The sequence below is a fragment of the Penicillium chrysogenum genome, assembly GCF_028827035.1.
Source record: "Penicillium chrysogenum strain IBT 35668 chromosome Unknown utg000004l_segment0_segment0, whole genome shotgun sequence".
NCBI lineage: Eukaryota > Fungi > Ascomycota > Eurotiomycetes > Eurotiales > Aspergillaceae > Penicillium > Penicillium chrysogenum.
The window spans coordinates 1879960-1907441 of NW_026622752.1; the positions used below are offsets into that span (position 1 = coordinate 1879960).

The 27482-nt window shown below is 49.6% G+C and overlaps 12 protein-coding genes across 12 annotated transcripts; 6 read left to right on the top strand and 6 right to left on the bottom strand.

Annotated features, from left to right (window-relative positions):
- Positions 1 to 1099: 1099 nt before the first annotated feature.
- On the bottom strand, positions 1100 to 2609 carry N7489_006642 (GTP-binding protein RBG1; the record flags this gene model as incomplete). Its single annotated transcript, XM_056712392.1, has 9 exons — positions 1100 to 1119; positions 1173 to 1293; positions 1341 to 1697; positions 1747 to 2084; positions 2131 to 2201; positions 2248 to 2284; positions 2335 to 2409; positions 2462 to 2525; positions 2589 to 2609. The coding sequence occupies 9 exons, from the start codon at positions 2607 to 2609 to the stop codon at positions 1100 to 1102; spliced, it is 1104 nt and encodes a 367-aa protein (XP_056566107.1).
- A 491-nt stretch (positions 2610 to 3100) lies between these two features.
- On the top strand, positions 3101 to 3888 carry N7489_006643 (putative cysteine dioxygenase Cdo1; the record flags this gene model as incomplete). Its single annotated transcript, XM_056712393.1, has 4 exons — positions 3101 to 3349; positions 3397 to 3468; positions 3515 to 3710; positions 3758 to 3888. The coding sequence occupies 4 exons, from the start codon at positions 3101 to 3103 to the stop codon at positions 3886 to 3888; spliced, it is 648 nt and encodes a 215-aa protein (XP_056566108.1).
- Positions 3889 to 4159: 271 nt separating this feature from the next.
- Positions 4160 to 6243, bottom strand: N7489_006644 (phenylalanine--tRNA ligase subunit beta; the record flags this gene model as incomplete). Its single annotated transcript, XM_056712394.1, has 7 exons — positions 4160 to 4323; positions 4370 to 5672; positions 5729 to 5852; positions 5909 to 5985; positions 6036 to 6055; positions 6104 to 6144; positions 6191 to 6243. The coding sequence occupies 7 exons, from the start codon at positions 6241 to 6243 to the stop codon at positions 4160 to 4162; spliced, it is 1782 nt and encodes a 593-aa protein (XP_056566109.1).
- A 626-nt stretch (positions 6244 to 6869) lies between these two features.
- Positions 6870 to 9126, top strand: N7489_006645 (protein phosphatase 2A structural subunit TPD3; the record flags this gene model as incomplete). Its single annotated transcript, XM_056712395.1, has 9 exons — positions 6870 to 6932; positions 6983 to 7088; positions 7148 to 7299; positions 7346 to 7834; positions 7887 to 8001; positions 8050 to 8194; positions 8243 to 8343; positions 8410 to 8747; positions 8791 to 9126. The coding sequence occupies 9 exons, from the start codon at positions 6870 to 6872 to the stop codon at positions 9124 to 9126; spliced, it is 1845 nt and encodes a 614-aa protein (XP_056566110.1).
- Positions 9127 to 9653: 527 nt separating this feature from the next.
- On the top strand, positions 9654 to 10504 carry N7489_006646 (ferric reductase-like transmembrane domain-containing protein; the record flags this gene model as incomplete). The annotated part of the gene is made up of 2 exons (XM_056712396.1): positions 9654 to 9906; positions 9963 to 10504. The coding sequence occupies 2 exons, from the start codon at positions 9654 to 9656 to the stop codon at positions 10502 to 10504; spliced, it is 795 nt and encodes a 264-aa protein (XP_056566111.1).
- Positions 10505 to 11305: 801 nt separating this feature from the next.
- N7489_006647 (putative capsule-associated protein CAP1) lies at positions 11306 to 13159 on the top strand (the record flags this gene model as incomplete). The annotated part of the gene is made up of 2 exons (XM_056712397.1): positions 11306 to 13053; positions 13108 to 13159. The coding sequence occupies 2 exons, from the start codon at positions 11306 to 11308 to the stop codon at positions 13157 to 13159; spliced, it is 1800 nt and encodes a 599-aa protein (XP_056566112.1).
- A 382-nt stretch (positions 13160 to 13541) lies between these two features.
- Positions 13542 to 15066, top strand: N7489_006648 (alpha/beta fold hydrolase; the record flags this gene model as incomplete). Its single annotated transcript, XM_056712398.1, has 3 exons — positions 13542 to 13689; positions 13738 to 14216; positions 14263 to 15066. The coding sequence occupies 3 exons, from the start codon at positions 13542 to 13544 to the stop codon at positions 15064 to 15066; spliced, it is 1431 nt and encodes a 476-aa protein (XP_056566113.1).
- Positions 15067 to 15647: 581 nt separating this feature from the next.
- On the top strand, positions 15648 to 18054 carry N7489_006649 (uncharacterized protein; the record flags this gene model as incomplete). Its single annotated transcript, XM_056712399.1, has 7 exons — positions 15648 to 15713; positions 15766 to 15793; positions 15842 to 15948; positions 15993 to 16577; positions 16624 to 17204; positions 17252 to 17814; positions 17870 to 18054. The coding sequence occupies exons 1-7, from the start codon at positions 15681 to 15683 to the stop codon at positions 18052 to 18054; spliced, it is 2082 nt and encodes a 693-aa protein (XP_056566114.1). The 5' UTR covers positions 15648 to 15680.
- Positions 18055 to 18917: 863 nt separating this feature from the next.
- Positions 18918 to 19951, bottom strand: N7489_006650 (40S ribosomal protein uS3; the record flags this gene model as incomplete). Its single annotated transcript, XM_056712400.1, has 3 exons — positions 18918 to 19244; positions 19335 to 19648; positions 19798 to 19951. 3 exons carry the CDS (start codon positions 19949 to 19951, stop codon positions 18918 to 18920), a joined length of 795 nt encoding a protein of 264 aa, XP_056566115.1.
- A 344-nt stretch (positions 19952 to 20295) lies between these two features.
- On the bottom strand, positions 20296 to 22528 carry N7489_006651 (phosphatidylinositol-3-phosphatase YMR1; the record flags this gene model as incomplete). Its single annotated transcript, XM_056712401.1, has 3 exons — positions 20296 to 20954; positions 21046 to 21985; positions 22034 to 22528. 3 exons carry the CDS (start codon positions 22526 to 22528, stop codon positions 20296 to 20298), a joined length of 2094 nt encoding a protein of 697 aa, XP_056566116.1.
- Positions 22529 to 23886: 1358 nt separating this feature from the next.
- On the bottom strand, positions 23887 to 26165 carry N7489_006652 (putative respiratory complex assembly protein Rmp1; the record flags this gene model as incomplete). The annotated part of the gene is made up of 2 exons (XM_056712402.1): positions 23887 to 25728; positions 25776 to 26165. The coding sequence occupies 2 exons, from the start codon at positions 26163 to 26165 to the stop codon at positions 23887 to 23889; spliced, it is 2232 nt and encodes a 743-aa protein (XP_056566117.1).
- A 300-nt stretch (positions 26166 to 26465) lies between these two features.
- N7489_006653 (uncharacterized protein) lies at positions 26466 to 27280 on the bottom strand (the record flags this gene model as incomplete). Its single annotated transcript, XM_056712403.1, has 2 exons — positions 26466 to 27048; positions 27105 to 27280. 2 exons carry the CDS (start codon positions 27278 to 27280, stop codon positions 26466 to 26468), a joined length of 759 nt encoding a protein of 252 aa, XP_056566118.1.
- Positions 27281 to 27482: the final 202 nt, after the last annotated feature.

Sequence of the window (27482 nt, forward strand, 5' to 3'; positions counted from 1 at the left end):
CATCGTTAAGCTATTAGCAGTAGGTCAATGCGTTGAGTCGCGGCCCTTCTTTGCGCCAGATTATGGAGTATGGAGAGACTCCGTATGCACACCATAATTACCTTTCCGGCTCTTCCGTCGAAGCTATCGAGTTCGATTTTCTTTTTCTTTTTCTTTTTTTTCTCCCGGAGCTTTCGAGCTGACAGCTACGGAGAGAAATATTGGGATCGGCGTTAGCAAACAGCGAGGCCTAGGCCTTTTGTGGTCTGACTCGTCAGCGTCGAAAGTTAAAATAAATAAATAAATAGGAGAGAAAAAGCAATGCGAACAAAGAAATCATCAGGCGAAAATCCTATAAACACTGGAATCACTGACAAGGATACATACTACCTAAGTATGCAGGACGGGAAGTAATGGCAAGGGGAACATGCCAATCGGAACGTCATCGAAATAAATTGTCCATGCAGGCGTCCTCGGATCTGTGCATAGAGTCTGTTATGTACAAGGCGATAAGGAGTCGCATGATGCTGCATCAATTTTCAAGCTAATACGACTCGACCAGGATGTCTGATTAGTCTGACATGGAAATTCTTTTATATGGGAATGGCAATTTGTGGCTTTCTCCTTGGAACATGTTGTAGCAGACCGTTCATTTATAATGGGTTTTATTTTCAAGACATAAAAGAATGCCATAAAATATCTGAACTTTTGCGCTGGACAAAGAACCTGAAAAAAAGAAAAAGGTAATCATAACAATATGGACTGGTCGCTTTCGAGGGCCAACCGAAGGTGCCAAGAATATCATCGGTATTCGCCTCGTGTGTGCCCCTGGGCTTGTGGAACAGAAGCGTAACTCGAGTTCATCGAATCAACTCAATACCTTGACACTAGAGATCAGCACACCTGGGCAGTGCTGATCTTGATGTCAAAAGGTAAATGACTTTCCCTCTAATTGTGCTGCCGTGAACGAGTCTATCCAACTACGCTCGGATCCGGCGTCTTACGGATGTCCCAACTGTCAGATCGCAGAGGCGCAAAGACATGCTGGCACAGACCACCCCAGCGCTTGGATCATCTCGCCGCTTCGGGCTATGAGGGTCAAGGAGTTGACATAAATCCTTTACCGCTTGACGATCGACACTATAGCTGGTCAGCTTCGAAATTCATGTTCGTTTTTCTGTTGGTATAATTACCGATATCTTCATCGGCAAGCTCATGTGAAAGACCGACTCGCTGCGGCTGGTGCTTCACTGAGCGACCATACACAATAGCGTGCTTGAAATCATCCTTGATTGTGCGGTGAATGGAGTCACACTGTTTCGTTAGTATGGTTCTTTCAAAGGGTGAGGGCGAATGCTTACGAAATTTTCGACTGTGCATGCGTAAGAACGCAGCACAACAGGTGCTGTGTAGTCGGGCGCTCTGCCCTTGGGTTTCGTGTAGATTCTGCGCAGCTTGAGCTTTTTCCACATCATCTCCAGCAGCTCGTCGATATTCCATCCATGCTCCGAGCTGATTGGGCAGGCGTCTGGAATCCGGTACAGCAAATCCAACTCTTGGATGGAAATAGCATCAATCTTGTTCAGCGCATAAATGACGGGGATGTAGCTGCGGCTCCTGGCTTCCAGAACATCAATCAGGTCGTCAATGGTGGCGTCACATCGGATGGAGATATCGGCTGACGAAATCTTATACTCGCCCATTACAGCTTTGATTTCCTAGGATATGTTAGTACTCATCAAACACTATGTGAGAAACCGATCTTACGTCGTGGTCGATATGAGTCAATGGCTGAGTGGCTGTGATGGCGATACCACCCTTGTCCTTCTTCTTGAACACGATGTTGGGAGGCTTCTTATTGATGCGAATGCCAAAGCCCTCCAATTCGTTTTCGATCACTCGCTTGTCAACCAATGGCTTGTTCACATCAAGGACGATGAAAATCAGGTTGCAAGTCTTGGCCACCGCAATAACCTGTCGACCACGACCCTTGCCATCTTTGGCACCTTCGATAATACCTGGAAGATCGAGAATCTGAATCTTGGCGCCATTGTACATCACTTGACCGGGGACAGTCGTGAGGGTTGTGAACTCGTAGGCCGCGGCTAGACGGTGTTAGAAAAATCGTTTGTCGGGGAGGTCTGAACGAACCTTCTGAATGTTGGCCAGTCAGTTTATTCATCAGTGTACTCTTGCCGACGGACGGGAAACCAATGAAGCCACTGCACTTGTAAGCGTATGCGATCGCGATCTTTTCGGGGAACTTACACACTGGCCACACCAGTACGCGCAACATCGAAGCCAGCTAATCTCAGGTTAGCATCTAGCAGAGTGTCCATGGTCTGGAGTACTCACATCCACCTCCACCACCGCCTCCAGTCGGGGTCAGAAGTTCACGCTTGAGCTTAGCAAGCTTCGCCTTCAGTTGTCCTGCGTGTTGTCAGAAGACGTCATCGGTGAAAAGTCGTCGGTGTGCGCGTACCCAAATGATACGAGGTGTTCTTGTTCTTTTGAGTCCGAGCCATCTCGGACTCGATCTCCTTGATCTGTACAGAAGCATTGTTAGTAAACTGTTCGGTGCTATGCTCAAAAATCTTGACCACACTCACCTTTTCAATAGTAGTCGACATTTTTGCGGTTTGACCCAGCAATCAAAAAATCAATAGAAGAAACGATTGAGATTCCTATACCAAGGGACTTAATATGTGTCCCTCGCTAAGAACCAGGAAGTTGAGCGACAAGTTTTGAAGGAGAAATGCTCTTCGCGACCCGTGGATCTTTTGGATTGTGGCACCGCAGTTTTTAGTCAGGGCGGGGTGTGCGCCTAAGGCGACGAGGGCAAGTATGTCATTGACGGCCTGAGGCATCATATCTTATCGCTATCAAGGCCAATTCTTGGGTAACTACATACTCCCGAGGTCGTTTAACGTTGGATTACTCTGCCTGGTCTCAAGTTTTATGATGGGAATACACAATACACCTCTTATGTGAGCCCCTATCCTAGCTTGCATTTCTGTTGTGGTGGATACACTCTCGATTTCGTCATTCGGCCAACTTCCGATACCGCTCTCTTGTTACATAGACTTCATCCCAATTGCGCCCAGCACAAACCGTATTCATCATGCCATTCCTCAACGGGTCCGAATCGACCACCGAGAAACCTGCCTTCGAGAAGCTCGTGGAGGACCTTAGTTCTGTGCTAGGTCCAAGCTCGGGTCTGGATTCTAGCGATGTTGATCCCATGGAGATACAACTGTTGATGGAGAAATACATCTCGAATTCAGACGAATGGGCTCCATACGCATTGGGCGACGCGAGTAGGACATACACAAGGAACCTGATTGATGAGGGAAACGGCAAGAGTAATTTGGTATGGCAATTGTCACCCCTCAACGATTGCTTAGCTGACTCGTTCAGCTGATTCTCGTCTGGAGCCCGGGGAAAGGGAGTACAATCCATGACCATGCCAATGCACACTGCGTGATGAAGGTATATTCTTCGATTTGACAGATAGGTAAAAGCTAATTTGGAATAGATCCTAAAAGGCAAACTGCAAGAAGATCTATACTCATGGCCCGACCAGGAGCAGATCAAGAATGGTCAAAGCTCACCACCACAGCTCACCAAGCAAACAACCTACGGCGAAAACCAGGTCACCTACATGTCTGACAAGCTTGGTCTGCATCGGATATCCAATCCGGACCAGGACAACTTTGCTATCTCTCTCCATCGTATGTTATCTGTTGTGAAAGTGAGTGGAGCTAGGCTAATTAATCAGTTTACACACCACCCAACGCCGCAATCCATGGATTCAGCATTTATGATGAACGGACTGGCAAGGCCAGGCATATCAAGCAGACCAACTATTATTCGTTCCGAGGCCAGCGGCTTGATGATGGACAGAAGTAGTCTTGTCGATACCCTTTATCATTAGCGCTACATTGTTGGGGGTGTTTCACCTTGTACTTGACCTACCTCTGCGGGAGCTACGAGCATAAGGCTTGAAACTCCCTTTTGGTAGCTGAGCCTGTTCCCTTTGAATACCCCCTTTTGTACTTGATGTTCAATTATATATCCTTTTCATGCCTTTTACTGTGATATTCTTGTATTTATGTATTTTTTTGGACTTTTGGTCATAACCCTAATCAAAAGAACAGCCACTAATCTGTAGGCATTTGCTCTACATGAAAGCCTCGACATTCAGCTCCAGACTGCTGACTGGGTACTTCAACTCGTACTTCTCGAGCACAGTAGGATGCAAAATACCGAAGGAGCCAATGACCTTGTCCTTGCCGCCAATACGGACGTGGATGGAAGCAGCGTGACCGGGGAAGTATGTGGGATCTACACTGTTAGCAAATGTTTCAGTCGGATTCGAGTGGGTACACACCGTCTAGTTCCTTGATATAGTACGAATCACCCTTGGGGGTCTCGCCCTCAGCGAGGAAGTCGGTCTTAAGCATGGCCATGACACGATCAAGAAGACCGTGGACAACCTCGAATCCACTAGTCTTACCGTAAAAGGCGGCAGCAAAGTGTCTTTCGTTACGGCTCTTGCGCTCCAGAGATAGATCCTTGAAGGCAACATCGCTGACCTCGAATATCTTCATGGGAACAGAGTGGTGCTTGTTCTCACGGATTGTCTTGAGCAGACCTGGGAGCAGGCTGGTACGGACAACCTGGAACTCAAGTGTCTTGGGGTTGGCCAGCTTGACAGCGGTGTTTCCGTCATCCTTGCGGTTCAGCCAGCCAAAGTTCTCATCATGGGAGCAGAGGATCAACGGCAATACCTCTGACCAACCGGCCATGGCAGTCTCCACACGAACAATGTCGGAAAGCTTGTTGATGGGGAGAGGTTGAGCGACTGTGCCGGAGATGTTCGGGAACGCACGGGGCAGCGAGTTGAAGCCGTAGGCAATGGCCACATCCTCCATGATATCACACTGGTGAAGAACATCGGCACGGGTTGGGGGAATTTCCACGTTGATGATGTCTGGGGAAGTCGTCGAAGGCTTGGCGCGGAAGGCCATCTTTTTGAGAAGAGTACAGATCTCGGCGGGGCTGAGGCTCAAGCCACAGCACTGGTTAATGTACGAGACTTCAGCCTGGGCGGTGCGAGGAGCGATGTCGGGGGTGACGCGAGTCTCGTTGTTGTGCTCAGACACGATCTCGACAGGCTCGATAGTGAACGGTTCCAAGGTATATTGGGAGAACATGGTGACCATCATCTTGCTCACAATATCCAGCTTCGTCTTATCGAGAGCTGTGATCTCAATCAAAACATTGGTGGTGTCCAGGCTGATCTTCGAGCGATCGCCGTTGATAATGGGTGGCAGAGAGCATACAGTCCGGTTGGAGTCATAGATGACTGGATAGACTGGAGAGTCACGAATGATGTGCAGGTACTTGCCCAACTGTTGGTGCTTCTCGTAGAAGTTCATCAATTCCTCGCCATCCATCTCCTGAGTCTGGTTCAGTGGCGTAAATTTGATATCCTTGGGAGGGAGAGCCTCATAAGTGAAGGGACCCTTGACGGTGTCCAAATCGTGGGTACCGATTGATACGAGAGTTCGTTGCCGGGCCAAGTTCTGGTGGAGCTTGTCTTGGAGAGCAATGAAGGACGCATAACGAGCCTGGTCGAACTTGATGTTCCGCAGAATAGCACCAGCCACGTAGGGTCTGATTTTCGTGGTCTGTTTTGGTCAGCGCGGCCCTTCCACCTGACCAGAGTAGGTGTTGAAGTACTGACATCTTCCTTGACAATGATCTGCTCCATCCGTGCCGGCTGAGTCAATTTGTACTCGGGCAGGGGATTCCGGCCCAGAAAGATGTTCAACATAAGCGCAATGCCCTCGAAGCACAGCAAGTCATATCTAATCTCTTCTTAGTCTGCGTTCTTCCATTTGTTCTCTTCGGGCGTCATGCATACCGGTTGGCGGGGATCTCGATCTTGAGTTGCGGAGGTTCTTGCTTTCCATCGACAATAGGACGGTCTGAGTTTGTGGTCTGAAATCATCAGCATTGGTTCTGTATGATCGGGTTTTCGGAGGATGTACATCTTCGTCGAGCTCAATTCCTATTCAAAGTCAGTCATGCCCCGCAAGGAATTCCCAGGCCAACTCACCAAATTCGAAACACAGCTCATCAAACTCCTCCGTGGTATACCTGCAGCGATATCAGTAGGGTTCAATGACAATATCTAGAGACGTACTCTCTGCCCAACTCTTGGAAAAGAGCGGCCTTGTCGACCGAGATGGTGGGCATGGTGGGGGTTGCGAATTCTGGCGTCAATCAGCGAAATGTACGGTGAACCAGACCGAAGCCCAAGTAAGCGACTCCGACAGAATATGTGGAAAGTCCGTACAGAAATTCAGGAAGTAGTGATTGGTGCACAAAGTCTTGGGATGACTCTTGCGCTGGTGGAAATTCTGCCCGCAAGCCACCACCGCCACAGATCCCCCTCTTTTGTTACTATGGTACCGGTATGGTAATTCCCCTCCATATTAAAAGGTTTATGCGCACACCGCCAGTATGTAATTTACACCAGTAAACACTCAAAGCTCGACTTGCCCTCCGGTTACTGCATCATCGAAGGGGGCTTTTTTCTTTTCTCTTTACGAACTTGAATCAAAATCTATTAATTCGCTGTTGAGCAAGGTACTCTTGAATCGTCGAGGTATGCTTCTGCTGAAGGTGTCCATGCGGCCCAAAACCCCACCCTCACTCTACCACCATCCATCCCCTTGCCGTCTCGCGAAGTCGGAACTAATCCTTATCAGCCATCCCATTGCCTCCTACACTCTGCCGAATCGCTGTCAGGCCCTACACCACTCTCTTCCCTTTCAGAAGCGGGACTCCTCGCGTCTCCCTAACACATACCCGAATCCACAATGGAGGGCCAGAACGAGAACGATGAGCTCTACCCCATCGCCGTGCTCATTGACGAGTTGAAGGTAGGTCTTTCCCTGCTCATGCAGACCATATTGAGCTCACATTTCTTTAGCACGACGATGTCCTTCTCAGACTCAACGCTATTCACCGTCTATCCACGATCGCGCTCGCACTAGGACCCGACCGAACCCGGGAAGAGCTCATCCCATTTCTTGATGGTTTGTCCCACCTTCAATCCAGCTTTCAATCGACTGGCACTCCTGTCTAACAGCGATAGATTCCGTCGAGGACGAGGACGAGGTTTTAACTGCGCTGAGCGAAGAGCTTGGCAATTTTACAGAATATGTCGGGGGTCCGGAATACGGGCACGTGTTGCTCTCCCCGCTGGAGAATTTGGCGGCTATCGAGGAGCCGCTGGTGCGGGAGAAGGTACCATACCAGCTGAAAGTTTCTGAGACGCATGCTGACGTTTCAGGCCGTTGAATCTCTCAACAAAGTATGCGAGCAACTCTCGGAGAGCCAAGTTGAGGAGTATTTCGTCCCGCTAGTCCTCCGCTTGTCAAAGGCAGACTGGTTTACCTCGAAGGTCTCTGCGACTGGCCTTTACTCCACACCATACAAGAAGGCTACCCCGTTGCAACAAAGCCTCCGACAGCACTTTGGAGCTTTGGTACACGATGAAACCCCGATGGTGCGGCGACAGGCGGCCAACAATCTTGCCAAGTTTGTCAAGGAAATGCAAAGCCAGGTCGTCATCGATGAAATAATTCCCCTCTTCCAATACTTGGCGAGCGATGATCAGGACAGCGTTCGTCTGCTTACCGTTGACATTCTTATTGCAATTGCGGAGGAAATTCCCAAAGAACAGCAACCCAGCCACGGCGTCTTGTTGACATCGCTGCGGAATCTGTTCGAGGATCAGAGCTGGAGAGTCCGATACATGGTTGCTGATCGATATGAAAAGGTACATTCCCTTTGCCGAATTTCCAAATATTGGACGAAACTGATGTACGCAGATTGCCAAAGCTGTCCACGAAGAGGTTGTCACCCGTGACATGGTGCCTGCCTTTGTCAAGCTCCTCAAAGATACAGAGGCCGAGGTTCGCACCGCAATTGCTGGCCAAATTCCTGGTATGACGCTCCAATGGTTTATAGTTGGTACACGACTAACACATTCAGGCTTCTGCCATTTGATCGATCGCGACACCCTCCTCAATGAGATCATGACTAGCGTTGAAGACCTTGTCTCCGACCCCTCTCAGCACGTCCGGGCTTCTCTTGGTACTCAGATCAGCGGGCTCGCGCCTATCCTGGGCAAGGAAGAGTAAGTATCCTGTCTATACGCTCGCAATAACATGTGCTGACCCTCCAGGACTATTGCCCACCTACTCCCCATGTTCCTCCAGATGCTTAAGGATGAATTCCCCGACGTCCGACTGCACATCATCTCGAAGCTCGAGCAAGTCAACAAAGGTAAGTGTTCCTTGATTCTTCTTTTTTTTAACCCTTAATGTATGCCTTCTGACCTTTTATTTATAGTCATTGGTATCCAGCTTCTCTCCCAGTCTCTTCTTCCCGCCATTGTTCAACTGGCCGAGGATAAGCAATGGCGTGTTCGCCTTGCTATCATTGAATATATTCCACTCCTTGCCAGTCAACTTGGGGTTGAGTTCTTTGACGAGCAGCTGAGCGACCTTTGCATGGGCTGGCTCGGAGACACTGTCTTCTCTATCCGAGAGGCTGCCACTGAGAACCTGAAGAAACTGACAGAGGTCTTCGGTGTGGAGTGGTCAAAAGCTTCCATCATTCCCAAGGTGATGGCCATGGGTCAACACCCTAACTATCTTTACCGCATGACGACGTGCTTTGCTGTTTCTGTAAGTTTCGCCTCTTACTACACCGACCAGTGCTAATTATCAGACTCTTACTCCTGTTGTCAACCTCGAAATTATTGAGAACTCTCTCCTCCCTATCCTGGAACGCCTAGTGACGGATGAAATCCCCAACATCCGTTTCAACGTCGCCAAGTCCTACGCCGTTCTTATCGCCACGCTGCGTCGTCTGCCGGCCGATAAGACCTTGGTTGAGGTGGAGAAGTCCGAAGAGTCCATTGCACCATCACCTCAGAGCCTGGAGTTGATTCAGTCAAGGGTTGTGCCCAGCCTGGAGAAGTTGCAGGAGGATGACGATGTGGATGTCCGATACTTTGCTACAACTGCTGGTGGTAATCCTGATGAGATGCAGACATCTCCTTGAACTATGCAACTGTTCAGCCAATACACAACAAGGCATCCTGTCAGGTTAGAGAATAACCAAGCGTCCTTTTCTTTCAGGCGTTTTAATGTAGAGGTTTTCCATGGTGCTTAGCCATAGGTAGTCAAAAGGAAATGCTCAACTAAAGATCTTCGGTGCATATAATCCCGCGTACATACTAACTTATCTATGGTACAATACATGCATACGAGACAGTAGATTTTAAAGGGCCTTAAGATAGCCTAGGGTGCTAGAGCTGAGAGCCGTGGAGTGGACCTCGTGAGCCAATCGCGACTTTCATTTGTCAGCAAAAAGCGACACCTGGGCCTCGGCCGGGGCCAGGGTGCACTGCACATCCATCCATGGTTGGACTAGTTGGTTTTCAGTGCCCTGGAGCATATCAAATACATTTATGAGACCAATATCAACATTCTAAACATGCCTCTTTGAACCGCGCTGCATCTCACCAGCAGGTCAGTTGACTTGTGATTCTACAAAACATCATTTATATTGTTTGTTCATCAGTCGCCATGTCGTGGCCGTACCATTTCATTTCTCTCTCCGAGGATGACAAGCTGCATCGCAGGGAGATGCTTGATCTTCGAGGGTGTTATGCACAATGGTCAATTGTTGTCGTCATTGTCGCCATTCGAATTTTTCGCTTTTCTTCAAAATCAACCACTAGGTGGAATGGCCTGGTCTCTGGGAAGGCCCGACAGTATATTGTCTGCGGGCTGTGGCTACTATGGCTGTTAAGCCTTTCGATATGGAACAGTGGTGATGGTATGTCTTTGTCAACCGGTGGATTTAAGGAACGAACTAACATCACTTGATACTAGACTATCTCCATTTGACAAAAGCACTGGGTCGAGTTGGCCTGTCCCAACTGCCACTGCAGGTTCTAATGTCTCCGGCATACGTCTCTCAGCCGGCAGCATCATCTGTACTGTCTCTTCTGACCGGTATCCCTCAGCCAATGTTAACACCGTACCACCGTCTCTTTGGTCGGGCGGTTGTCTCTCTTCTGCTGGCTCACGCCGCGCTGTATACGCTGTTCTTCGTGCAATCCAGCCATCCTGAATCTGGTATACTGCTCTATAAGCGAGTCCGAGACTTGGACGTTCAATGTGGCCTCGTCGCGATATTCTTGGCGGTGCTGCTCGTTCTCTTCGTGCGGCCTGCTTCCCAAAAGGGGCTCCAGGCTTGGCTTGTGCAGGGAACCTTTCAAGAACGCAGAAAGATGTTCTACTTTGGTCATGTATCTTTGGTGGTAGTATTGTGTGTCGCGGTTTACTTTCATGTTAAGCAGGCGCAGCAGTACATTTTGCAGACTCTAGCAGCTTCTGTGCTTAATTGGCTGTGCTCTTGGGCACTACGTTAGTGTTGGCTGGGAAATATACCATGTCTGATGGTCCTTTCTAAAATCTTTTCTATTGGTCAACATCTTAGTATTAATCCTAGAGATGTCATATATAAGTTTACTTACTCCGTAGCATGACACTTTCATGAGGCCCATTGACAGGGGGAAATAGCATGTGTCAATGGCTTATTTACTCCAAGGTCCGATTAAACAATAATTTGTGAGATATTTCGTTTTTGTACTGGGTTAGATCTTGGTTTCTGGGGGAACATCGATCTACATGTATGAAATTTAACCCCTTTTTGTTTTCCCCTTGTGATAGAAGCAACAAAAAGTGAACTGAGAGATCAAGGGGTACGGACTATATATATCGTACACATATATCTACATGAAATGAACTCTTTGGGATATATATTCGAGAATGGGCAGGTCTACTACTGCTTCAGTGGGTTAAAAAAATATCTTTCTACCTACCAATATTGCAAATATCCTTGATTTTCCGTAGGACAATGTACATCAATGTCAAAGTACTTCTGGTGACACGTATATGAATACATACAACAATGGCGGCCCCTGCAGCCGGGCAACGCCACATACTAGTACATTGACCCCTTCAAGAATTGGGGGCCACACAAATAAAAGACTATATTATAATATTATTGATAGTCCTTGTCTCTTTTAAACCCTGTAACTGACAATACATCGGGTGTGACGATTACGTTAGAAAGGGCTTGGCGGATCAGCCCTGGAGGTGAATAGTCCGAGGTCAATTCTAGACTCATGGAAAACCCTCCTTAAGACTTGGCCTCTCTCTCCTTCTTCATGCCTCTCCCCAATGGCAGCATGCGCATCCAACGGCTGATTGTATTACTTGCGATCGGCGTTCTTGCCTGTCTTTCTCTCCTACTACTACGATCATCGAATGCCCCAGAGCAGCATCCCATAGATTTGCCTCCTCCCGAACCGATACAACACCCCCAGCTCCATGCGGGGCAGAACACATACCTCCCCGAGAAGGAACACCCGATCACGCGTCTGATTGGAAATGCCCAAAAGGATTTCAATCATGCGCAGTCACAGCAATCGAAAACCCTGGCCGAGGCCGTGAGCGAATACAAGCGCCGCTATAATATGCACCCGCCGCCATTCTTCGACAAGTGGTTCGAGTTTGCCCAGGCAAAAAATGTACAGCTCGTTGATGATTTCGACTCCATATACCACTCCCTCCTCCCTTTCTGGGGTGTGGAACCTAAGACGATCCGCGAACGGGCACGCGAGACACTTGGATTTGACAATGCGGTGCTCGGCGTTCTAATTCGCGACGGCAAGGTGTCCTTAACGGATGGAGGGGGCGACGACCGCAAGTGGCAGCGAGACGCTACTGCCGGTATGATGGGAGCTTTTGTAAAATACCTGCCCGATATGGACCTGGTGTTCAACACTCACGACGAGCCGCGCGTGATCCTCCCTAGCGAAGACCTCCAGCGTTTGGTACAGAAAGCCAAGGACTTTACTATTCCAGCAGCATTCAAGAGAACGCCGACCAATGCGTGGTCCCCACGTGCTTCAGACCTAAACAAAGGCGACCGCATCGACGAGGTGCGCACCACTCGTTTCAACCGCTTCGCACACCAACCGACCTGGACAAACTCCCGAGTATCTTGTCCAGTTGACAGCCCAGCGCGCTCACTCGACGAAGACCCCTCCGACGACGTTGATCCTTATGCGTATGGCGAACTCGGCTTCATCTACAATACCACGGCGGCCTCTGACATTTGCAATACCCCCTCTCTCCGCTATACATACGGATTCTTTGATCGACCCAACGCCTTTGATGTCGTCCACGACCTGTTCCCCGTCTTCTCGCAGAGCAAGATCTCCAGCTTCCAGGACATCATTTACCCGAGTCCCTGGTACTGGGCCGACAAGGTCCCCTACAATCCTGCAAAAGACTATGCGTGGGAGGCCAAGTCCGACCGAATGTACTGGCGTGGCTCCACAACCGGTGGGTTTTCGCGCGCGGGTGGCTGGCGCCGACAACACCGACAGCAATTTGTCGATAATGTCAACGGCTTAGGCACCACCAAAGTTCTCGCTCGCCAGGGGGATAGCTGGGTTTCCCAGGTCACCAACCGTGACGCTTACCGTGATTCGTTCGATGTCAAGTTCACCCTCATCGGCCAGTGCGACCCGGATGACTGCAATGCGCAGACTGAATACTTTGGAGTGTTCAAGCAGGCTGGGCAACAGGATGCGTGGGCGCATAAGTTCCTAGTCGACATCGACGGCAACGCTTTTAGCGGGCGGTTCCACGCTTTCTTGCATAGCAACAGCTTTGTCTACAAGATCGCTATCTTCCGCGAATGGCACGACGAGTGGCTAAAGCCCTGGGTACATTACGTGCCTCTCAGCTTGAAAGGCAACGAGTACGTTGAGAGCATGCGATACTTTACCTCCGAAGAAGAGGGCAAAAAGGCCGCTCTTCAAATCGCCAACCAGGGCCAGCGCTGGGCACAGCAGACCCTACGAAATGAAGATCTGGAGGTTTGGTTCTTCCGGTTACTCCTTGAGTAAGTACCTCGTCATTCTTTAAGGGAATTCTGCTAACCTGCTCACTTTTTTAGGTATGGTCGCTTGGTAGATGACAACCGTGAACAACTAGGATTCGTTCTTTGATCTGTATATATTCTTTCGACGAGATGATGGCTTTTTGTTTTTTTGTCTGTTAATACCCCGTTTCCCTCGGACTGTTTTCTACCAATAATATTTCTGCATCTGGAGGTGGCGTTCGGTCTGCCATTGAGAAAAGCTGTAAACTGCCTACAATTTACAGTATAATATGATTGCATTCCTGAATTTGTATCTTAACTATCTAAATGGTCTAAATCATGGATATTCCGTAAAGTACATACCTCATGTAGGTACCCGCTGTCACCAGATGATTTTATATCGCTGACTCAGGCGTGACGCTACGGACCGAGCTCCGTTTGCCCCAGCTCTACCTATAGGTAGATTTAATTACAAGCTGACTCCTCACTCCTTCAACGATCATTCCAATATGGGCAAATCGCTATCCCGTGCCTTGGTCGGCGCGGCCGTCTATGTCTACGGCTTCCTGACAGTCGTTTCTTATGGCCTGATTGCCTTCGCGAAAGGCACATACTTAAAACGCCCCACTGAAATCGAGAAACGAGACTTACAGCTTGGTGAGCTATGTATCCACCGTAGTGGAAAGTTCTTTGCTGACTCTCTAGCTCGCGCCCGCCTGTGGGATTTATCTAAAGCATTTGAAGGTCTCTCTCACCAGGTTCTAACCTTGCAGAGCGGATTCAAGTTCCACTTTGTCAGTAACGATATCCCGAATACACCGGAAGCTATCAAGTCCGATAAACCATTGGTCATTTTTATCCATGGATTCCCCGACAGCTGGGCGATCTGGCGACACATTATCAGAGATCCCGGTCTGCAAGAGGTCGTTTCGCTCGTTGCGATTGACCTTCCCGGGTACGGAGGAACAGAGAGCCTGGAAGAATATAATGCAACAAATGTCTTGGAGAAATTGACAGAGCTGATCGTCACTCTGCGGACCCAGTATGGTGTGGACTCGGGCAACGAAAGCAACAAGAAGAGAACCATAATCGTCGCCCATGATTGGGGTTGCGTCTTGTCCATGCGTCTCGCTGCCGAAGCTCCGTCCCTGGCGCATCGGTTCATCCTGTCCAATGGACCATCCGTATGTCAGAACACCGGTGAATATCCTTTCTCAACTAACGATTTAGATGAAATTGGTCGAATCTAATATCCGCCGTCTGCTCTTCTCGGCCAATAAAATGCTCGGTAACGCCTGGCGCTCACCACTGCACGCGCGCGTCCCGCTGATGCAAGCACTCCGAACCCTCATTCCTCTCGCCCGCCAACTTGTTCTATCCGGCTATATCTTTGCCATGCAGCTACCAACGCCAATTGTCTGCTACTTCCTATCCGGAGGCCACCAGTCGTTTCTGAAAAAGTGCCACCTCGCCTCGTTCAACAAGGACGAATATACCCCCCTCGACATAGCCAATACCATGGCCAGTACCATGGGTCCGTCCGCCGCAGAATCCGACACCAAAACTTCCAGCGGTGATACCTATCCCGCCAGTGTCAGCGAGCGCGCATTCGCACATGTCATGCACATGGCGGGATATTACCGTGATCGGGCGGCGACAGCGCGCTGGGTCAAGTCCGCTGAGACGGTTGCTAGCTTGCACAGCATTGCATCCGGAAAGCGACTGGCGAGTACCGGAGGTGGACTGTTCGATGAAGGTCCCCCTGGTACTCTCAAAGCTAGCACGACCATTTTCTGGGGCAAGGATGATATTGCCCTTGACCAGAGAATCTGCCTTGATGGGATGGGTGATTACTTGGTGCATGGGTCCCATATTATGCTGCTTCCCCGTACTGGACACTGGACTCCGGTTGAACGTGAGAGCGGTACAGCTTTGATCAACGCGGTTGAATGGGCTGCTCAAGGCGAAGAGGGGGATCTTGGCACGGTCATCACTGAATCGTACCCTGGTGTGCAGGTCACTTTTTCACGATAAACATACATAGGCAATATGTTGGACAACTTTGATATTCAACGTTTTCGTATTGCGGGGGGAGGGGGTAACCCGATCTAAAGTGGTTAGGGTGAAGGTGATGTTTCACTTAGACCATTTAGAAGGGATGATCCGTATAAATTTGTAGAGATATCAAGAACATATAATATAGGATATGTATGTACAAAGAGGAAGAGAAGAGAAGGAAATGTACGAAGTACAACATATCCGATGGAGAATGGAGATGATTTACCCGAGTGGGGGGAAGAAGACAACATCGAACTCCACCTGGGCACTTCCCCCTCGGGAGCTTTGACCTTAATTTGCCTACTCTCGGCCTTTTGCTCTTTTGTCCTTTTGCTTCTAAGAATCTCATTCTCAAGCTCTTCAACTTTACACAACATGCTGTGAAAAGGAAAAAATATCTCCTGTTTTCGTCCCCCTCGAATCTGCGTCCGGTCCAGGTACCACAGTCGGTGTATCGCGCTACCGGTCCGAACTGTCATTGGCAATTGACAGGTTAAATATAGCCCACTCTTCTTCTTTTCGTTTTTCTTCTCTGTCCTAGAATCTATCGGGTGTCTGATCATTGTTTTTGCTGTTGGAACTGTGGCGTGATGAATTCCAATGGAGGAGCAGTCTACTGCACGGTATGCTACCCCCCTTTCCTATGCTTATGGTGTCAACTGACGATTGGGACAGCTTCTGTTGAGTGACAATTACCTTCCTGGTAGGTTCCAATTTATATGGAATGTGGAACTACTCTAAATATTTATAGGTGCTATGGTCCTTGCCCATTCCCTACGCGACAATGGTACAAAAGCGAGGTTGGTGGCGCTATTTACGCCAGACAGACTACAATCGAGCACCATCGACGAACTAAGGGTACGTACAGCATTCCCCAGACTATACCTTTTCTTACATATTAGACCGTCTACGATGAGTTGATCCCAGTGAGCTCAATGGTAAATGACACACCGGCGAACCTCTGGCTCATGGACCGTCCAGACCTGATTGCCACATTCACCAAGATCGAGCTCTGGCGCCTGACGCAATATCAGCGGGTCATATACATTGATTGTGATGTCGTAGCACTCCGAGCCCCCGACGAACTGTTATCGCTGGAAGCAGACTTTGCTGCCGCGCCTGACGTTGGTTGGCCGGATTGCTTTAATAGTGGAATGATGGTTCTTCGACCTAATCTGCAGGACTATTATGCACTAAGAGCGCTCGCCCAACGAGGTATCAGCTTTGATGGCGCCGACCAGGGGCTGCTGAACATGCATTTCCGGGACTGGCATAGGCTAAGCTTCACGTATAACTGCACGCCAAGTGCCAATTACCAGTACATTCCTGCGTACAAGCATTTCCAGAGTACCATCAGTCTTATCCATTTCATTGGTGCGCGGAAGCCGTGGAATATGCCGAGACAGATTGTTCCGCTGGAGTCCCCGTACAATCAGCTTCTAGGCCGGTGGTGGGCTGTCTATGACAGACATTATCGTCTGCCATCTGTAAGTGATGTGCAATATCATGAAGATCTTCGACTGACATCTCTAGGTACCGAGCGCGCCAGTTGAGACTGAAGAGGCGGCATTGGTCCAAGGTGTCCAAGTCCATACCCCTCGACATGACCATGCCCCTCGTTATGACAGCACCATTCCTCATGAGACACAGCCGACGTCTGAACAGCAGCCCTACCGTATTGAAGAACAAGCGAGCTTCGATGATGAATCACACAAAATACCGCCAGTCGACCACAGCCACCCAGAACCGCACCAGGAACATTCTGCTCCTACTGTTGTACGCCATGCTGCTGTGCCTGTATTGAGCATGGTACCGCAGTATGTTCGCGGAGAGGAGCATATCTCAACATTTGTCTCGCCATTGCCTCCTGCGCCAATCACTCTCGCGCCCCGAGTGAGCCACGAAACGTACGAGACACAGATACATGCCCAGACACAGATGCAGTCCCCGAACCAGACTCAGGCGCAGACACAGATACACTACCCCGATGGCCATATTCACCAACCACAGCCGCTGGCGCCGGTGCCTCCAGTCATCGAATACCAATCGCCCCCGTCTCCGGTTCCAGAGGTTCCGACCTTTGAGGCGCCAAGGTCCGAGTGGGATCCCTCACGGTGAGAGTGTATCCCTCGTTATCGTCTCCAGTGCTAATATCCCATAGTGGACCACCACCGGTCAACACAAAACCCGAAGGTATCAGTTTACAACAGAAAACCTACAATATGTCGGAAGACACGCATCTATTCCAACCCCCGTCGTCCTACCCCGAGGCACCGAAAAACATGTGGTATGACGTTCCAGCCAAACCGAAGCCCAAACCTTCGACGGTCTTCCCCTGGGAGCGTCATGCTCCAAAACCCACCCGCGTCTTCGCCGAGGAGGCACCTGTGGAGTTGGTGGGAGCTCCCGTGATACCTGATGAACCGGAGCAACCTTCAGTCCCAAGCGAGTCAGCCCCTCCCGGACCCTCACCTTCCTACACTCGGGTACCGTTCGAACCCAGTGCCGAATCATGGCAAACATACACCCGCTCCAACGCCTGGGATGAGGACCCAGAGATCCAGCGCTACATTGAGACAATCCAAGCACGGCGCACAAAATCACAAGCGACAAGCCCGGGGGCCCACTCCAATAGCCCGGGGAAATCACCCCCCACCCCCCGGCTTCCGCCCCAGCACCAAGATTACCGACTTCCCAACAGAAGTCGAGCGCCCCAGTCTGCCCGTAACGCCGGCCCCAGTCCACCGCACTAGCTACGGGGATGAGGCCTCCGGTACAGCCGCCCTCCCTGCTGCAGAGGGCGTGCCTAGCCAGGAGGAATGGGTGGGTGTCACGGTTGATGTGTTCTCTTCTCTCCTCAACGCAACGTACTTATTGTGGCGGTCTACAGAATCCCCTGGCTCAGCTCGAGGAGCTGCATCGTCGGCACTCGGAGGTCTTGGAGCATCCCGAGCTGCTGTTTAGTCGGCTTGCCGCTGCCTCGTATCGTGGGCGTTGACAGTACTCATTCCTTTCTTTTCTTTTCTTGGATTTTGGATAATCTGATTCGATTTGTTTTTATGATTGAACCTGATTAGGAAGGACATGTACTCCATGTTGTTTTTGCATATGAATAATGTATGGAATTTCTTGGATGATATTTTTGTTGTCAAATAATAATAATAGCGACACTGAACGGAGCATTGACTTCTTCGTACTCTTCAGTTCAGCGTATACGGTTCCTCCTTTGCGATTAGAACTATATACAGCGACAAGGATACATGGTTAGGGTTTCCAACTGTTTTCGTTTCTTGCGCTTGTAGCTTATGTGTTTATGATAGAAGAACAAACAGATGCTATCGAATTGCCATCGGAAGGTATCAAGGAAGTTCCAGGGCTTTAAATTGACTAGTTCTACCAAAGAGCCTGTCATAACTAGGACTTGATATATACGCTTTAGTCCCAAATTCCCCAGTCCTGGCCCCACATGCAATAAATGTTAACGTTTGGAACGCCGACACTACATCAATAGCTCCATAGTACAAAGTCGGACAGGCACTTGGTAACCGAGGAACTCGAACAGACCAGATGACGGATCTCGAGGCTTCGATTCCAATATAGGATGTCTGATGTTCAATGGCAATCAAAGCCTTTCTTTTTGGCCAATATGTACCAGATCCCAAACACCTTTCAACGGACCTCCTCTGTATTGGCCAATACGAATTATAGAATTGCGGATAAATGGCTTTGAAGGTCATGTAATTTTGATTGCGTGAGGTAGAGTATCAGGTTAGGTTAGGACAGATGGAAGGAAAAGGAAGAGCCGGGCCTAATGTAGATAAAAACATTTACTCCTGAGCGAAAGTCTCCGCACCACCCTCAGCCTCTGCGGCCTGCTGCTCGGCAAGACGCTGCTGCTCAGCGGCCTGCTGAGCGGCAATAGCCTTGGCACCGTAGTCCTGGCTCATAGGCTGGAGAACGGGCTGCTCCTCCTTGGGCTCGATGATGGTGACCGAGTCGGGGAGAGTCTTCTGGGGGCCGGCCTTGCCCTCGGGGTCGGAGCCGCGCATGATCTTAACCTTGATACCGAGGACACCCTGGCGGAGGAGAACGTGACGAGTAGCGGAGTCGATGAACTCCTTGGCGGGCTGACCGGAGTGGATCATGAAACCGTCCTGTTACTTGCGTTAGCCATAATATTCCTCCCAAACTGGTGGCTTTTTGCGATCGATTCGTCGGATGCAATTTCCCTGGCATGGACGTACAGTGAACTTCATGGACTTGGCACGGGCGGCACGGAGCTTTCCGGACACGACAACCTCGCAACCCTTGGCACCAGACTCCATGATGAAACGGAGGACACCGTAGCAGGCACGACGAACGGCAAGACCGTTAAGGAGCTTGTAGCGGAGGGACTCGCACTGAGCGACAGCGGAGAGACCGCGGTTCTGGACCTTGGCGGCGTAGAGGGAGACGGAGTTCTCGGGGAACTTGAAGCGCTTCTGGATGAGGGAGGTGAGCTCGCGGATGCGGCGACCCTGCTCACCGAGAACCTCCTGGGTGTGGGTGGCACGGACAACTGGAAAGCCCGTTAGTATCAAATCCCCATTCGAATTCCGCAGATCCCATCGCGATCGTAAATCGTTCTCTTCCACCTCTTTTCCAGGCAATTTCACCAGCAATTCTCAAGCGATCACACGATAGATTGGTTCTTCGGGTTTGACGTACTGATGTCGGTGACAGTGGGAGTCACACGGACTTCCACACCGGAGTAGCCCTCCTCGGCCAGCTCGCGCTGGAAGAACTCGTTCAGCTCGGCATAGAAGACACCGTCGGCGACGAACTTTCTGCGCTTAGAAATAGCTCCCTGAACAGCGGCCATTTTGACGTTCCTGGTGGTGGTGGAATCGGGGTTGTCGACGGAGGGGATCGTGGTCGAGAGACTTCAATTCTGAAAGTGTATTATTTAGTGGGGATTTTTCGGGACTAGGGCTGCTTGCCCGTTTGGGCCAGGGCTCAACCCTCGCTTGCCGGCGCCTTTCCTGTTTCGTCCTAGCGTCGTCACCTTATCTTTGAGGCAAGATCAAGGCAATAAGGCAGTAATTTTACATCTAACTACTCCAACGTCATTGGACGAATCACTTTATGGTCGTCTCAACACGGATGCATAAAATAAAGTTGTGTAAATGCTTGAAATATCACCCGATTCCTTTGATTACCCCAGGTTCATTGCATCTCCACTTCTAACTTGGTTTGTTTGTCGGTGCGCTCCGCTGGGAACGCAAGCTTAGATACGCCCGACGTAACAGCAGCTGCCATCCCCGATACATCAGTCATTTTACCAGCATTGGCTGGCCCTGCAGTCTCAATGCCAGTCAACACCGTACTTTCCGGGATTTCGCTGGGTGCCGTTGAGGGACGGGGCCCGTTCATTTCCGCATCTGTTCGACCGAATACCTCATTCCACCAACGTGTTTCATTGACACGGGGAAAGATAAGACGTTCCTTGCCGCGCTGATTGTCATCAATGACTGGGTCATACTGATGGTTTGTGAATTGTTCCCGGCGAGCGAGGAAGTAATCCCAAACGCTACGGGTCCGTTCACTGGCCTTGCAATCCACGCGTTCTTTCTCGTTGTTGAACAAGAATGTGCCATATTGACAGGAGTAGAGATGATAGAGAAGTCGTCGCAGGAAACGCTCATTAAACTCAAATCGCGTCGGATGTTGATGAAGCAGCTGATATGTTGCGTCCAAGAACTGATGGAACACAGGGCTCGTCTCTTTTGGTTTGGTTATCTCCTTCTCAGACACCCCTGAGCGCGGTGTAGCAGGCTTCTTCGCGGGAGTGTCAGAGTCATAGTTTTGAAGCTCTCCATCCGATTCTGGCAAAGAGTCACGGCTATTGTTATCCCGACCAAAGAATCCTTTGGCACTAAGGAATGCATTTTCAATCGCCTTCCCTGCACCCCCCACCGTCACCAAAGGCACGGTTGGGGTCTCCGCCGATGCGTTCATTTTCAATCTGGAACCATTTCTCGCTGTTCAAATGGCCAGACCGGTGTCGAAACATGTGTCCAAATGAAAGCCAGTCTTTCTCTACCAGCACCATGAAGCCCTCCAGGGTCCGAAAGTAGGGATCCAAACAAATCTGGCTCAGCGCACTGAGCTGACTTGTGCGGTCCCAGCCATCAGAACAGTGGATCAGAACATGAGAATGAGTAAGACCAACTTGACGAGTGATCAGTTTGGCTCCCTCCAATATCCCGCCAATATGCTTCAACCAACCACTGCGCGCTAGTTGGTCACGATTTGGCCCTAACGGAGTTACATCTGACTCTTTCAAAGCATCGATCACCTTATTGAGCGAGTCTCGCATGACATGGATGTTGTCAATACCAAGGTATGCCTTGGTAGCGAACTTGTAGTTGTCCATGTTCTCTGATCCAAGTCCAACAGCCTGCATGGCAAATGCATTCACCGTAGGGCGTGCGTCCACGATTAGGTTCGACTGCTGTGCGCCATATATGGAGCGATGATCTTCAAGATCGCTACTTGTAGCAGCTAACAAGTCGTCCTCGATTTCCTCGGCATTGTTCAACTCGGGGACCATCACCTGGCTCATCTCCGGACTGCTAGAATCTGTTTCTTTCTCGGTGGCTGAGAAACTCGCCAACGGCCGCTCGGATCGAGAAGTTAAGAAGATAGCAGACATAAGCTTCTCATCTTGAATGCTTCGGTTCTGGCGGACACCGACCAGCGGCTGTGAGCTTCTGGTGATGGTGCAATTATTGACAGGGTGAAAGTATGTGAGTGCAGGAATCCTTGCTCGAGATCGATAACGCCCTGCGTAATTAAGTGTATTGTCGGAGATGGAACAAGGTACAGGGATAAGGGCGGGATAGGTCGGGGAGAACTAAGATGAGTTAGTAGGACACATTTAGACTGGTTCGCCCGAGCATACCTCGTAGTTCATATTAATCTCTGAAAGACGCCATGCCTTTCCTTCCTCCAAGCAGCCCTGTCGTGTCCATTCCTTGCGCGGGTCATACAGCTCCCACCCATTAAACTCCTTTTCTGGTGGGGGAGGCTGATAGCTAAAGGCATAAAGCTTATCGATGCGACTGGATTTGCATGTCCACTGCTTGATACTTTCAAAAACATCCCGTGCTTTGTGCTCATTTACAAAGTAGAAACAGACGAATGTGAAGTCTCGGCATCGGAGGCGGATGGAAGAGAGCTGGCGGGAGGCGGCGGGAGCTGGCCTCAAGGTGCAGAAAGCGATGATAGGGTATGTGAACCACAGCTCTCTAGGTCTTGTTGTCACGCCCTTTACCTGGTCTTCCGGGGATATTGGCGGGATGTGCGAAAAGATGAGGTGGTGAGGGGTTAAATGAAGGGTGCCATCGACCTGCTCTCCGCGGCGAGCTAAGGTCACATTTTCAACCTGGAGTGACATGGTCAGTGAGTGAGATGTATATGGCGCCCAAGGTAGGTTCTCCGGACCTTAGCAATCCGTGTTTTCTCCATGCCGTGTAAATCACTGGCGCATAGTTTTCATGCTGAATATGTTGGGTGAGGGGAAACGTGGGAACGGTGGGAACAGTAGGATCGGAGGGCACGGTAGTGATCGCAAGTGAAATAACTCAATATAGGCATATATATTTTATTGTCGTGTAATCAATCAGGGCCACTAATCAATTCTAAGCACGTGGGCACCTGCCTGAGCAGCCTTGGACGTATTTATGAGGCGCGTGGAGTAGTTGGGATGAGAGGTGTTACACGTCACGAGCCTTGATTGTGGGGTCTCAGGTCACGCCTACGTAGAACTCCTCTCCGTGTATACATATAAACACTTTTTGCTACCTACCTAGGTAGGTGTGTTCAAGTGAGAATAGAATGGTCTAAAGGCATCTCAGTCTATGATTTTACTTTACGCTAATGATTATTCAGGGATGCACAGGCTTAGTCGAACACTTGAGTTAAGTATAAAGGTATCTATTGACTGATCAATCCACGGGCTTTAGTTAGGTCGCAACATTCGAAGTCTACAAAATACACCACGTCCTGGTCAAGTTATTCTTTGGCCCATTATAGCTTTGAATAGCTGCACACATGTGCACCAATTTACATGCATAGCAAGTCAAACCCTGAAACCAGGAATCAACGACCAAGGCCAGCATCCAGCTCTAGCCTTCACGTTACCTTTCAAGGCTAGACTATAAATTATGTCGCCAATTTCTTTACCTCCTTCGAGGACATTCCCCAGATCTTCCATCTCACTTCAGCTGTGCCAGCGGAACATGAACTTTCACCCTCCAGGGCAATGGTTTCGCCCCTCGCTCACGTGGGTAAACTCGATTTGATATGAACGTGTTCCAAGGTTTACACTAACTTGTATACCTACCTAACATGTGGTAGACTCGATTCTCACTGACCATAGCACGGCTTCATCAAAGGGTTCCCCAGAAAATTTGGCCATTGTAAGAACTCGCATAGTTGCCATCATCTTGACTACGCTGGCAAAGACGAAGCAAGAATTATGGTAAAGCCCAAGCCAATTCCCCGTGCCTCTATTACGTCGTCCTCGACAGTCATGTCAGGCTAGTCTATCGCTTATAAACCATGATTTCTCGGTAATTGTGTCTATTCGGGGGAGTTTTGACGCTATATTAAACCCCAAAACATAATTCGTGTCTAAAACAGGTAGATATTTTACATAATGTACAGTAAATACAGACCCAAGACGCCGCCATCTTATGTGATGATGGCCGTTGATGCACGCTGTACAAATTCAAAAAAAAGTGACCCATGATGTTAATCCACATATCTTTTGCCGTGGATTTTGAATGCCATACCACACGCCGCGTTGTAGAACGAATGGAACTCATGATCACGCTGCTCAGATTGGTCATTTTCTGCGGCCGAGTCAATTTGGGGAATCTCCATGCGCAGAGAGACCTCATTTGTCCGAGCAGCAAGGTGCGAACCGCTCTCGTAATACCGGTAGTCAAGTGCGCGTCCATCAAAGTTATACTTTTGGACAACGGCACCTCGAATGTCGCTGAGTGGAGGGAACATGTATTCGACAGCGACGCAGCCCTCTGCCATTGATTCGTCCAACCTTTTGGATTTAACTTTTTGCGAGGCAGGCTGATGAACAAGATCACAGGGAAGAGTGATATTGCAAAATATAGGAGGTGGAACAGGACCCTGTGAAGCCCCACTGCTGACGACTGGGCCCTGGAGGGAGGTTTTGATGCTTTGCAGCATTTCGTGGACCTGTGGCGAAGAAGAAGGATCGGACAAAAGGTGCTCAGAAGAGGTTTCCGAGAGTTCGGAGTTCGAAGATGGCTTATACAAGAGGTCTTGCGAGATGGTCCGTGTGAAACGCAGATCCAGACCATTTTCCGGAAGCAGGTAGTCAACGCTGTTTGTGGTGAGAATAGCCTTTACGCTATGGATGTCCACACCATCCAAGTTTGAGTTCATAGCCACTTCAATTTCGAGTTCCGGCGGGGATCCTGCGTTGGAGGTTGGAGACAACCGGAGTCGATATAGCTGTGCCTCCTCCTTTGGGCGGATAGGCGTGAGTGAGTCGATGAAACGCGACACCAATGGTATGTCGTTTGTGAAAGCGCGTGGAAGGGACAGTCTCCCCAACTGTGCTGGACTGATGGCCGTCTCATCGAAAGAGGGCTTTTGCATAAAAAGGCATTTCCCAACCACGGCTGTCACAGACTCATGCAACCCGATGACTGAACCGGTTTGCGGAGTACTAACTCGGAGAAGCTTCAATAGCTCATCTGAGAGCCGTGTTTGATGCTTATCGAAGAAAGGAGTTTCAAGGTTTTCTGCCTCCGCATTTTGACTGGAAGACATTGCCCACCGGAACCACAAGTTTTGCTGCTCAAACCACGAAGCGTGGGCTCCTGGTCTGTAGCTGTAGGCACTGGCAAGCTCCGAAGCAGGTAAATATGTTGAGAATGGCGCCGACGGTGATGTGGTGTTGGACAAGGCCAAGTTCAAAGTCCTTCGCGCATTATCTGCTCCCAACTTATTCTCAGCAAGATAGAGAATCTTTTGTGGTGGTCTGTGTACTTTGTGTTCCACAAAAACGCCGTGTGTGCTGTTGACCCATTCCAAAAAGTCTGGGGTAAATACTTGACTAGTTCCATTTCCATGGATATATGGGTCGATTCCAACATCACCCTCGCGGATTCTGCCAGTGGCATCAACGATAATCTCATGAACAGACTCACAATCATTTCGCTTGCCAGTGAGAGATACCAGGCCCGCGGATTGTGTGACTTCAATACCACAGCCATGGAGACTAGCTAGCTCGTGGAAAGAAAAATGCTCAGCATGGAGAAGCAAGGATATGAACTGAGCTGGCATGCGGAATTCCAACCGGCCACGCTCGCCATCAGCCACCAGCTGCCAACAATTCCGAACAATCGTCTCTGCGGCCCGAGGTTTTCCCCTAAAGCCCCTGGTCTTTCCCAATAAAGATTTGGAGCTACTTGGCCGCCATGTCCAACCTTTCTCTTCTATCGCAGCATTGCGGTTGTACTCTGAAATGAAATCCGACAATTGCTTGTATGTGAAAGAGGAAGCCAATTTTGACCACAATGCCTTAAGATCGGCAGCAGGCAAGATCTGTCCCAATTGATATGATCCACGAACCTCATCAATTCTTTTTTGACTGACTTATCGCTGGGTAAAGATTTCTCGTCATCAAGTTCATTCAACATGGCGCTTATTGTGTCGCCAGATGCATTTTCGGGGTCTTCGTCGCGATTGCGATTGCGATTGCGATTTAACATTCGGCTGCGACGTGAGGGCACAACAACGATTTCTCCTGGTTTCCCAAGAGTGTCCACATCCAATGTGAATTTGCCTGCTTCAGGTTTTCCGTTATCTTTCGGTTTGCGGTTTCGTTCGGAATTGGGCCCGTCGAAAGCCTCATGATCGCGGCTCCAGTTACTCTGGTATCGGGAAAGAACGGCGTGCGGGTATGACAATAGTGGTCTCCGATATGAGAGCGACTGGAAGCTCAGAAGCCCCAGCTTGTTGCTTGCAGGGCGTCGAAGCATGACAGAACAAGTAGGTCTATTGCAAACATGGAGGAGGCAAATTATCCTGCGATCGCTTTTCTCAGGCGATAATCGGGGCGCTAGGCCGCGATAAGAAATCAAGTTCTGCCTCAGGCATCAATCTTCTAGCAGTAATATCTACTGTGCACAGAAATATCCTTTGAACAAATTCTTCGGCTATGTAGCACGGCACTCTCTCAGAGTCCTCTCAATTATATGCGAAAAGGCTTTTTTAACAAAGCAGGGGGTTCAGGCCGTCTACTAATACATAGCGCATAAAGGTAGGTACCTAGGTAGAATTCATTGTTTTGGTACAACTTCCCAGCTGCGCAAGTCCTCTCTTACATCGAACTCCGAAAGTTCATTATTTGTATCTGTCGCCTTCCATGCCCGGCCCTTGACCCCTTCATACAACTGCTGCTCAATGCTTCCACCCTTTTTCTGATGCCCAAGCGCAGCAAGAGAGTCTGGGGCCTTGTTGCTACTGTGTGAGCGATTGCTGGAAGTACTCTTGGGGCGCCGTTCGAAACTGGGTGACAGCTTTTTCCCGGAGCGGCTTTGTCGCGGGACTGTCTCTGCGCTCAATAAGGAATCTCGGTGATCACCCGCTGAGATACCAGCGTTGGCATTGTGGGCATCGTTGTTCCAGCAGGAACTTCCAGCAAACAACTCTTCAACCAACTTATCAGCAGGCAAATCACCTGCTCTGGAAGACCATGACGCTGCTAAGGTGCGCCGATACATATCTTGCATATCTGCAATCTCCCGGCTCTTGGTGTCAATAGACGGCAACTGGCCAAATTCATCGGCATTGATGGGCTGTTCGGTGGATTGGACGACTCCGGCGATTCCTCCAAAGACGGTAGCGGATTTCAGCTGTGGTCTTTTATAATTAGCATTGAGAGTGTGGATAGCAAAGAAGTTTGGGACTTTGCTTACGTCGTGAAGTTGCGGTCCCCTTCTAGCTGACGCATCGCGATTCCGATCTTGACAGTACTGTTCACTTTACTTTCATGCATCAGGTACCGCCGAATAATTCCGTCGTCTTCCTCAGTTTTGTCCACGTATTCGGCGAGGTTGAGTTTGATTTTGCCAAGCACGCTCTTTTCAGACATGGGCGACGAGGTGTACTCTTGTATAACTTCAAAACTGAGCTCACACTCCTGAAGGATTGATGTCCTATCAATTGTAAGCCTTACTTGAAGGCACTTCTCATAACCCCAGTAAGCACGGTGATCTGACAGAGTTGCTTTCTCTGTGTGGCCTTGGTGTTCAGTGGAGCTTGACGATGGCAATCGCCATCGCACAAAAGCGACG